The sequence below is a fragment of the Parambassis ranga genome, chromosome 5 (assembly GCF_900634625.1).
Source record: "Parambassis ranga chromosome 5, fParRan2.1, whole genome shotgun sequence".
Taxonomy (NCBI): Eukaryota; Metazoa; Chordata; class Actinopteri; family Ambassidae; genus Parambassis; species Parambassis ranga.
The window spans coordinates 18871121-18882980 of record NC_041026.1 but is presented as its reverse complement, the minus strand read 5'-3'; the positions used below and the strand labels follow the sequence as shown (position 1 = coordinate 18882980).

Sequence of the window (11860 nt, the reverse complement as noted above, 5' to 3'; positions counted from 1 at the left end):
CTGTGATATAGAAGAAAGAAACTCTGCTATATGCATAATTTAGAAAAACACAGCTAATAGTGTTAAAATGTAATAATTTGTGTGTAAACCTATTTTCATCAAAGGCTGAGAAATGTGGATGAACTGTTCTTCCTCTCTGGTACCTCCTCCCTTCTTCATTATTAGCTCTCTGCAATGGATAAAACTCTGCTCTTGTTGCCTTTCATCTTTTTTATCACCATCTGCCTGCTAACTGACTCCTCTCAAGCCACCTCTGTCCTTGTTTTTGATTCCAATTGAATTTGGTAGAAAAACAAATGGTCTGAGGGGTTGTTGCTGTGTAGAGGTGGGGGTTATAAATCCTTTTTGTGAGCTGCTTTAAGATGGCACCCAGTCCTAAAAGGCCTAGAGAGGCTCACCCTGCGAAGTGGCTGTGTTTTGAGTGTTTTCTTTGTCATATTTTTGGAGAAAACGTGGCATTTTAAGAGGATGTGTGTGAGGCCTTGGAGACTGACGCAGTAAGTGCCTCCAGGGTGAGAGGTCAGGAAAGTCTTAAGAGGAGGTTGCACTTGAGGTGACCTTTCACTGTGTGTCTCAGGGGTCAGTGCCTTAGGGCAAAGTGGACCATCAGTTTTCTGAGGAAGTCATGAAGTGACACACTTTTGTGTCTGAGTGGTGACTGGGTGATATTACATGTTTACATGGCTACAGATCCTTTCTACATGTTGCCACATAATTTAAAAAGTAAAAATGTCCCTGTAAAATGATATTATTCATGTGTATAATCAATTATTTTGAGCTGTAAATTGCTAATAACCAAATCTGTCACATAGATGAATCAGTGTATTGGCCTCATATAACAGAGTCATGATGAAAAAAGCCAATTTCATAAGAGTATTATCCAATGAGCAGATGCAACTGGTTAAGTAACTGTGGGAACATATGGCTCAGCCTGCTTAGTTTCTGTCAACAGCTCTAATCTCCACAGCCAAGTGAAGTAACCTGTGTGTTAGAAAGTAGAGGTTTATGTGGACAAAAGGTGGAAGAGTAACTTGAATACACTGTATTGCAAAATGCTGTCTTGGAAAAAGTAAAACATTACACAGTCAAGCAGGTCAGTGGGTGGGTTACATAAGCTGATCAGATGTGTTATTCTCTGCAAAGCAACAAAACGCACAGCACTACTTTAATTTGAATATAGCAACTTTTTTGAATGGACACCAAGAACCTTCAATTTGTTTTACCTGAATAATCCAATGCTCAGTCTCCTTTTATGTTTTGGGTCTCCACCAACTCCCCTTAAAGACTCCACATGTTCACCAGCCAGCCAAACTACATTGACTACATAGTTACTACTGGCTATAGAGTACACTACATAGTACAACTGAGTTTTTCTAGTACTATCAGAATGTGCAGTGGGAATCATTATAGCATTTATAGTGGACTCAGTGTATCCCACTATGCCTCATGAAAAGCAGTGTGCAGCTAATGATCCCTAAGCACCATGCATTGCACCTAATATGTATCTGTCCAACAACAATCTCGCGTGTTGTGCTGCAATAGCAGTGAGCACTGAGAAAAATGATGTAAGTTTAAGCTTGTTTTGTATGGTTGGCTCCAGATTTACACCCAAGAGACTAGGGTTCACTTCTCTTGTGGGACCACTGCCATTGGTACCATTCATGACCTGTCACCGTCTCACTTTTGTTTTCACACTTCATAACATTCTAAAATACTTGGTTAGGCCTTCTGATCATGCTTTCGTTTAAAATCTTTAGACTCTTATTTGTAGCTACCGCGATGGAGATGCCTGCACATTTGATGTACATGTTCAACCAACCACAGGTGGGCACCAGATACCTACCGGTACTCACTGGTTGTGAAATATTGATGAGGATGGGTTGTGATAGAAGACATATAAAAGAATAATGTAGTCACTTGCCTTCATGACATTGTATCAGACCTGACACACTAAAAAATAAACTGGAGGTCAGACTCGTCTACTCAGAGTCAATCACTTTCAGCAGTTTTGTCCACATTTAAAATTCTCACATACTCACACAGAGTCAGGTTATAATTTCTCGCATGTTTATTGCTATAAAGAAATGTTCATTTTCATTTTAACAATGAGTACTATGGTCTGTTATTAATATAAAATGTGTCTATCAAAGGGAAATAAGTTAATTACTGTTAGTTTTTTTTTTTACATTTTATTATTAACAGTATGCAACGGTCACCAGATTTGAAGCTTTTAAACAGATAGCAAAGAATGTTCCCTCCCTCCCCGGCAGATGAATATGATACAGATTAATATGGGATGAATGCAAGTAGAAAATATTAGCAGAAGCTGTGGAGAAACTCAAGGTAAAATGGTTCAAACTGAAATTTGTAACTCTGATGCTCCAGTGAGGAGTAGTAATTATAATAGCACACAGAGCTGTTCCTTCTGTAGTTTTTAATTGTACTGAGTTTCTGCATCCATTTTCCCCTCAGAGTCTCATATGTGATATTAAATAGACGTAGCAGATCAGATAATGAACTCAATCTCTTTTTATTTTTTGAGAGTATAAATGTTGACCAGCTCAGACAAAGCGCTTCAGCTAAAAATATATTCATAACTGGGATAACAGTATCCATATTATGATTCAGGTAATATAGTCAAAGAAAAACAAAACAATAACCGTGAAAATAAATTATCTGAATAACAATAATTACTATAATAACAATAATTATAATAAACAGTGTCAAATTAGAATTCATAAACTTTTTAGTTTGCTTGTTTTTTTCTGTGAAAATTCCTTTAAAATTGTCCATCAGCAAAAAAATCCAGCATATTTCTCATTTAAAGGGGATTGCTCCTTCTGGAACGGCCCCTCTTTAGTCTCACACATGTATAATATTCACAGTAAGTATAAACGTCTTCAGCACAGACTGAACCACAGTACAGTCCATCGGGCTGTCAGTGGGGACAAACAATGAGGAGAGAATCTTTCTCCATCCAGATAGGTACCTATAGATAAGGAGTAAAAGGTCCTTTCTCCAATCGTTGGCAAGAGACAATCAGGATGAAGACACACAAGCTGCATGTCTGTAACACTGTACACACTGTCCTCTTGTTAGACCCTCATCACCCTTCATGAATCCTGCTCAGGTTCTTGTAGCTCTATGCCAACCTCCTCACTCTCCTCGCCTTCTCAGCCCATCGCCGTCACCATGTTGGTGGTGTGATGTGGATGGCCAAAAGATGGGTGTATCGGGGTGGGTGTAGGGAGCATGTGTCCAGCGTGGCTGAAAGGGGGCAAGTGGCCCATTGACATGTGGCCCGCCAGTGAGGCGGCGCTGAAGGGAGAGCTCTTGTCATGCAGACTTTTGGAAAAGTCCTCATAGCTGTCGCTGCCCCGCTTGTTCTTTTTGGACTTGTTGGACATTTTCCTGTTGCGTGTCTGTATTCCTTCCTTTTTCATAGTCAGAGGCCGGTTCACCTACACAACAAAGGATAGGTAAGGAGGTGAATGACATGCAAAAATCATACATTTTGATGTAATGTAGTTGTGAATGAAATATTAACATTCAAGCAGAATTTCTCTCAATTCTTCTGCTGAGCTTCTAAATGTATTCTAAACTTTCCCCCTTAGGTCACTAGTATGGTCTCCTAAGCCTGTCTGTGGTATTATTGTTCCATGAATACAAACCTTGAAAACATGTTATGTAGTTTTCATGTTATTTTAAGTTCTAATAGCTGGCAAACAGGAATAAACTGTGCATTTGATGGTGATTGTTTTGTGTATTTGATGGTGATTGTTTTGTGTCATGGATGAACACACAGTGAGCTCTTGGGAGTATTTATTCTGCAGACGAAATACTCACTCCTCATGGAAGAGTAAGTATCCTGAACAACCCTATGAAACACTGAGGATTTTTATAATGGAGCCCTATATAGCGAAGAAAAGTAAGTTATATTGAAGGTATTTTGTTTGTTTGTTGTTACAAACATACATCCCATGCAGTCTATGTAATGCCTGCTAGCCTTAATGGTATTCATATAGAGACTGGCCTTGTGGCAGTCCCACTCAACAACAGTCCCACCATTGTGAGTCTCAAGGGGATTACGCCTACCATGGAAACAATAAAGCACAAAGAAAGAAAACACCAGCGAGTGCAACAGTGTCTGAGAGTAAAACAACCCTCATTCTCTCCCTCTCTCTTTCTTTTCTTTTCTCCTCTTATCACTCAGCAATCAATGTAACCTGCTGGCGTACAGTACTTCCTGTCTACTTGGCCTTATATTGGACCCAAAGTCTGGGTCAGCAGTCAAACTCTTACGTTATGCAGTTTATAGTAGAGGCCGCAGGCGTTGCACACAGGGTCTCCATTTGCATTGCGCCGCCAGAGTGTGGTGGTGGTCGTCTGACAGTTAGCACAACAGGTGCCCGCTCGTCTGGCAGCAGACTGTGGAAAAACATGAGCTTTGATTAGAGCACAAGCAGACAAGGCTAAGGACACTTGAACAGTGTTTTGTCAATAAATGAAATCTATTGATTTAACCAATTTTATGACATCAGCATCTTTTTCATCACATGTTTATTTATGTTTCAAAATGTTTATCTTCCCACTGGGGCATTTTCAAATGTCCATTATTGATTGTTGCAGCTCTTCAGTTTGTTACCTGTCTATATATTAATAATAGACTTCAAATTAAAAAAATATAAACAAATGCCTTTTCATTGGTAACATTCAAATTTGTGTTTACACTTTTTCCTTAATACAATTCTTGCTTCATCAGTTTCACACAATTAATACCATCATCTGCACCCCCAGTCAAAATGTTCCTGTAATTTAGTTTAACTTTAAAAAGTATTAAAATATTGACTTTTTATCATTTCATTCTCCGTGCTGTATTTGTCTGTGGATGGAGAGTTGACCACTGCACAGTGAGCCCTGCGCCTGTAGCTAGAAGGCCGCGGGAGGAAGCAGACGCGGGCCCCGTTGCTTTATCTGGACGGGTCAGATATCCGGATAGGAAACAACTGGAAGGCTGCTACCACACAGCAGGAGACGCTGTGGACCACTGCGAGCCCCCCAGTCGAGGCGCACGTAAACCAGGCCTGATATATGACCGTACGTGCATTGGACGGAGCTTTCATTTGACACACGGTCGTTTTATTGCTTATGTTCAATAGATTGCGTCTTTTATAAGGCTGCAGTCCGCATGCGCCGATAGGCCCGACACACAGGTTATTAAAAAATCATTTGATTTCTGACTGTCGCAAAACGCCGTTCTTCCTCTGCTGCTCCGCGCTTATAAGCCTTTCCACGGAGATATCTCAGTCTGTATTTATCCTTCTTTCTTATTATCTATTTAAAACCATGATTTTGAGCGTGGGCACCCAAGGTCAATCGGGCTGATTTAGTTCGTTTTGTCTGTGTAAACACTGTTTCTTTCTGTATTTCCCAGCTGCCCCCTGCTGCACACAGCAGCTGCACAGAGTCACAGCATTCATTTACAGGGACGTTCCTGCCCAAGGTTGCTGCTAAAATGTTAAAATTTTTATGTAAGAAATATTTTTATATTCCATTTCTGTCAGGTATTCCATTAATATTAAACTGGTGAAAAGAATATTTTAAAAATGATCAGATGGGTGTGACATGAAGGCTGACCTACTTGCCAGCTGAAAAAACTGATATTCAGAACAGTTCATGATGGATTGACTTATTGGGAGGAGATTGGTTTTAGATTTAAAGGACAGTTTTCCATTGTCATTTAATGTCAACCTTTCATGGAGCTAAAAAAACACTGTTTTTTTTAAATGTACATTTTCACATAATACTGTAGTTATTTTTAATGGATTATTACACTTAAGTTATAGGAACATTTTCAACTTATTTAAAAGACAGCATTAACACTACAGACAACACTGCTACCCAAATGTTAATATAAAAACCTGACTTACAATATTCAAAACATCTGCACAGCACACAGTGGCATTACGACCCATACAGTGTCAGCAGCCAGTTATCAATGACAGTATCAGAAGTAGCTATAATAATGATAACAGCAACAGTGCAGATAGTGTCCACTCTGCTAACAGCCTGAGCTGAAGGAGCAAGAGGTGAGCAAGAAACACAATTCCTGGAAACTGATTGGGAAAATATAACTTTCCTGGAATTGTAACCCCCACCCCCACCTCCCCTCCAGCTACTCTTTTTATTTACTACCCTTCAAACACACACACACAGGTTTATACAGAGGGAGCAGAGACTCACCAGCCTGCGTTTTGGTTTGATAAGTGGTCTATTCTGGCCGTTCATCTTGTGGTACAACCCACAGGCGTTGCACAGGTAGTGTCCAGTGGGGTCACGTCTCCACAGAGGTGTTGACGTGGCTCCACAGTTTACACACTCACGGCCATCTGAAGGAAAGCACACATTGACATTTATTAAGCCATGTAGAATACCATTTATGTGTGTGTGTGTGTGTATACACTGATGTAACAGTTTTACTTCAGTCCAACAAACAACAAGATAAGAAGAGAGAAACTGACTGTGTGGAAGCTTTAGGTTTACAGTAGTGGCACAAAACAGCCACACGCTGAAGAGGAGTTCACAAAACTTCCTCTTCCTCAGACATCCATACAACACAAACTTTTTATTTTTCATTAACAGAGCAGAGCTGAGTCATTCATTCACACTTTAGGAGCTGTTGGAAACGAACACCAATCATGAGTCATATGATCATATTGAAAAACATTTCAGAGTCAGCCAGGATGTTTGTTTTTATAAGAAACAGTGAGTTTAGGTTACCATGTACCGTATCTCTGCTAATAAGCTGGTCAAACACAATCAAGCTGGGAGTCTCCTGGTCTGTAATCAAATAACAATCAGGACAATGTATTGGTGTCTTATGTAACAGAGAAGCTACTCCTAGCCTAAATACTGAGGTTTTTGGCTCTGTGCTCGTGCGGATCTTCCTTTCACACCTCTGGTCTGGATCCAGTTCGTTGTTCAGCTGCAGCCAGCTCAGGCATAATTACAAAGGGGATTATCTAAGTGGCTCTGTGTGTAGGTCTATCCAGTGCCCACTGCAGACGCTCATATCATTTACTGTACTGCAGAATATTTTAGTACAATGAGCAAGGAGTCCTTTAGAAATTATTATTGACACATTTTTATTTTAAATATAGTTGATGGCGTGCACATTGCAACAAACTGACTGTTTTAAAGGGATTTATTTATTGACCTTCAAAAATGTTATTGTGATTGGAGTTTTACTAAATTAATTTTATTTACTAGTTCTTATAATTTAATTTATCAAACAAAGGAGTATCCTCTCTGACAATTATTCATCACAGCTCATATGTCATTATTTCTATTGAAATAGTTTTTTGGCCATTTTTATTTAATCACTGCTGTGTCGAGATAATAATAAATTACATGGTCTTATTTTTATTAGGTTTATTTGTGACTGTTTATAAATAACGAGTGTCCTCTTATTAGAATATTAACGCAGTAGTTAAGGGGTAGACATTTAAATATATACTACAAAAAAATGAAAGCTGCTCTGACACTCACTCTCAGCACATAAAGCTGCGTAATCTGCAGCGCCATACTACATTTTAAAAATGTAATAAGTTACTTTGTTACTGTCCAGATTTAGTTAAATTGACACTTCAGTCCTGTCTTTGGGTGGTTAAATAAAGCACAGATTCTGTATAAATCCAGAGCTGCTGAGCTGTAACAGATTTAATTTCCTTTGTTTTATTTTGGACTGAGGTGGAGTGTTTGCGGTGGACTCACCGGTGCAGGACCGTGTCTTGCCTTTGTTCTTGCTGAAGCTGGACGATGATCCCAGCAGGCTGCCTGGGTGGAACAGACTGCCGCCGTACTCGTGGGCCGCTTGGAGAGAGTAAGGGGCATACGTCGGAATGGGATGGTGGGTGGAGGGCGTCTGTGCGCTCATGGAAGCCAGGCTGCTTCTCAGTGGACTGCAGCCCTCCATCTTCAAGCCCTCCGGTAACGACACTTGGTATTTGATAGAATCCTTCTCGTCCATTCTCGTGGCGGAGGACGACGGTGACGCAGCACCCGGGTCTGGGGAGACGTCTTTAGGCGGCGTAGGGGGGAAGGTGTACAGATGAGAGCTGGAGTGTGAAGGCGGTGTTAACGAGGATGCTGAGGCCGTGTTTGAGCTGCTGCTGCACGGGTACACGGCAGAGAGCGCGCCGGGGGACGCGGAGCCGGGGTGGTGCAGGCTCGGCTTGCTGAAGGGGCTGACGGCCCAGGCGTTGTGGTGGTGAGCCGACAGAGCTGGCTTCCCTCCGTCCAGCCATGAAATCCCCGGGCTGTGGATGAGGTGAGGCCGGCAGACTTGAGGCCCCGTCAAACGAGCTGTGTGGAGCAAATGAAAATGCAAAAAAAAAGAGAGAGACTTGTTGAATCTCTGGTCTGATTTAAATGAAGCACCACAAACATGTACAAATGAAGCCAGTATTTACTAAAATAAATGCATTAAAATATCAAAACAATGTTAAAATGTTTCACTTGCTGTAGGCTGTATAAGCACAAATATGACTCCTGATAAGCAAACGTTTGTCAAACTCATTCACCAGGAATATGTTTATTCATAAAACTGAAAACAATTCATTGTTTATATTTAACCCCTCAAAATACAATGACGTGCCGGGATCACGTTTTAATTATAATATTGACAATAATTTAGCTTGTAGAAATGTAGATAATTGTCTTATTTCTGTTTGATGACGCGTACTTTTGTGGGTCATCTGTTGCACACTGTGCTGGCTCCATCTTACCGTGCGCTTGGCTGTAGGACACCCTGGCTCTGGCAGAGTTGTGGTAGTACGGGTTTCCTTGTGAGTCCAGGTGATTAAAGAAAACATCCACCTCATCCGGAGGCAGGAGCTGCGCCGCGGGCTCCATGTAGTTGTGCCCCAGGCCGGGATGGTGAGAGTCTGGGTGTTGTCCATTCAGCACGGCGTGGTGGTGCATCCAGCGGGGCTGATCAGCCGCCACATCCATCTCCGCGACTCTCTGCGTGGCGCGTTGTCTTATAAAGTCACGGTATATCCAGGGAGAGGACAAAGAATAGCGCAAATTATCTGTCGTTTACGCCGATGGTCGCTGTGTCCATCCAAAGCTCAGGATCTCGTGCTCCGAATTAAACACTTCTTCGTTCCTGGACATGGAGTCGAGTTTGACACTGGAAACCTGCAACAAGCAAACATCAGATGTTAATATTTTAGAGGTGCTGTGTAGCCTGGTATCTGTTTGTAAGCATCAGTCCTCTGAGCGCAGAGTTTGCGCACGCTTCTCCTGCGGTGCACGAAGTGATGCAAGTTGAGTAAATAAAAAAATCCTACTCTTCGCACCACATTTATAATCACATCACTCTTCATATCCACAACCAGATATTTCACCTCAGATTCACTCACACCTAAGCAGAAGTTTAACACTCCGTACCTTTGACAGCGTTTCATCCACAGCGTCCCATCAACTCACGCCTCTTTGGAAACCTGTCCCCTAACTGCAGGTCCTCTCCAGATTTGGGTTGGTGTTTGTCAGAGTGAACTCTGTCCGCTGGGACTTAAAGCAACACGTATAACTGTGGCTGACAGCGCAGGGCCAGGCTTGTTAGGCTCAGAGGCGGAGTCTCCAATAAAGCTTTGACTCAGCCAATTGCGTCTTACTTCTACAAAACCTCAGAGGCCAAACCTCCGACCAGAAAATCACTGAGATATTTTTGTAATGTACATGTAGGCACTGTCTGGCTGCTTAGTGCCGAGCTCATGTGACCTATAGTTTCTTAAAGGAAGTTATTGAAATAAAAACCTAATGCCAATTGAAATGAAAAGCATGAAAAATGCTTTTTACATTTTACATTATGAGCCACATCATTAACCCAACGGTAGATTAAGTAGAGTTAAAGGAACATAAACGCCTGTTTTACGCAAGGAGTTCACTCCGTTAGTCGTGCATCTCTTTTTATTCATTGTCACACTCTGTTGTATGTAATGCAGCAGTGTCGCTTTGAGAATACATCCACACTTTTAATTGTCACTTTCACGTCTTGAAATCACTGATAATGTGTATTTAGTCTGAATTGCTCCTTTATTTGTTTCACGTTGAGACTCGGGACATTTTGTTTGTGCTCCGTCATATTTTGTTTCAGTGTGTGGTTCTTTCTGCCTGTTTGTTTGTTGACTTTTCGTCCTGTACGGGCTTAAAGTTCAGGCTACGCTCCCCTCCCAATCTCCTCGCGCGTATGATTGACAGACAATAATTGGAGAGGGAGCGCGTGCGGCCCCGGCAGGCCAACACTGCCGCCTGCTTGACGCCGCTTCCTGACGTCAGTGCATCTTAGAGAAGAAAAAACAGATTCAGCAGGACGTGAACTTTTACCAACACCGAGGGACAGAGAGAGCGAGAGAGAGAGAGAGGGAGAGAGAGGGAGAGACGGGGGTTGCCCGGAGTCTGCTGCGGTCCCAGCGGATGAACTCGAGGAAGGACACTGCAACTGATATTTACACTGTGGCAGCATTAATAATACATCAAGTACATCTTCCTGACCCTGCTGTGATTTCGAAGAACATGCCAAGAACAAGCTGTGAATGGCGATCTTTGAGAAAAAGTGGAAATTAGATTAGATCAGATTAGATTAGACATTTTAAATAAATGTGTACAGATACACATATTCGCTTTATATTTCCCTAAATAGATACCACAACCAGGCCTATAATGAAATAATAAACGATATCAACAGTGATCTATCTATCTATCTATCTATCTATATATCTATCTATCTATCATTTATAACGGCCCTACTAGAAGTCCGTACCTTTAAATCATTACATATGCATCAGGGTGTAACTTGCTGTCTTCATCCACATAGAGAGAAATTTTATTTTTTTAAAGCAATATTAAGAGAAAATCAACAACATAGACCGCAGACAGCAGAACATACGAGAGGGACGAATGAGCAGCATTAGAGCTCATCAGCATGATAATGTGGAAATACACATGCTTTGAGCGTGAGCCCTTTTGATCTGGTCTGGCGATAAAACCTTATCAGCAGCGAACATCCACTTCCATTTTGGGATTTGACATTAATTCAATCCAGCCCTTTATTTACGGTTCTCTTTTCCCCTCACACATAAGAGAGGTCGCTGCTCCGAGAAGCTCAGAGAAGGTCCTTACAGACGTTTACCTAAAGGCCTGTGTGGCAACATGAGGTATCATATGCACACATAACAATAACGATTATTATTATTATTATTATTATTATTATTATTATTATTATTATTATTATTATTATCTGCGTTAAGAGCATTTTACATTGATGTGTGAGTGTGTGGTGAGAGGAAGAAATCCAATGCTGGTAGGATCCTTGGATCCCACTGATTATAGCCCATCCCGGGGTAATTTTTCATCGGTGCAGGCTAATCTTTGTTCTTTGTGAAGATAATAAATAGCCTAATCGTTATCAGCGAGCTGCTGGAGGTGTCGGGGAGAATGGGGCTGATCGGCCCGGGAAATAGGCTCCAAAGTGCCGCGGAATAAATGGCATTTCTTATCTCTCTCTCCCAGATTATCGCCGCCTTTTCAAACTCGCGCAACAAATACATCTAATGCGGGGAATGCATCACTTATAGTGGGCCAGATCTGTTTGAATGATTGATAGATAGATATAGATAGAAAAGGGGGGGGGGCTGCACGAGGGGGGATCATGGCGTATTAACAAGTTTAATGTTCTGCATGTGCAAAGTCTTTATTCGTCTGAGTTTGGCGGGATAAATACAGCTTGGTTTGCCATTATTTTTTTAGGTTATCTCCGGGAGCCATCTGAGGTTCCGGTTCTTTGTTGTGGTAT

At 41.5% G+C, this 11860-nt stretch overlaps 1 protein-coding gene across 1 annotated transcript; it reads right to left on the bottom strand.

Annotated features, from left to right (window-relative positions):
* Window positions 1-2053: 2053 nt before the first annotated feature.
* On the bottom strand, window positions 2054-9589 carry LOC114436255 (GATA-binding factor 2-like). The gene is made up of 6 exons (XM_028406436.1): window positions 9454-9589; window positions 8787-9201; window positions 7774-8364; window positions 6244-6389; window positions 4303-4428; window positions 2054-3461 (listed from the first exon to the last, which is right to left on the bottom strand). Exons 2-6 carry the CDS (start codon window positions 9010-9012, stop codon window positions 3174-3176), a joined length of 1377 nt encoding a protein of 458 aa, XP_028262237.1. The 5' UTR covers window positions 9013-9201; window positions 9454-9589; the 3' UTR covers window positions 2054-3173.
* Between the last annotated feature and the right edge of the window lie 2271 nt (window positions 9590-11860).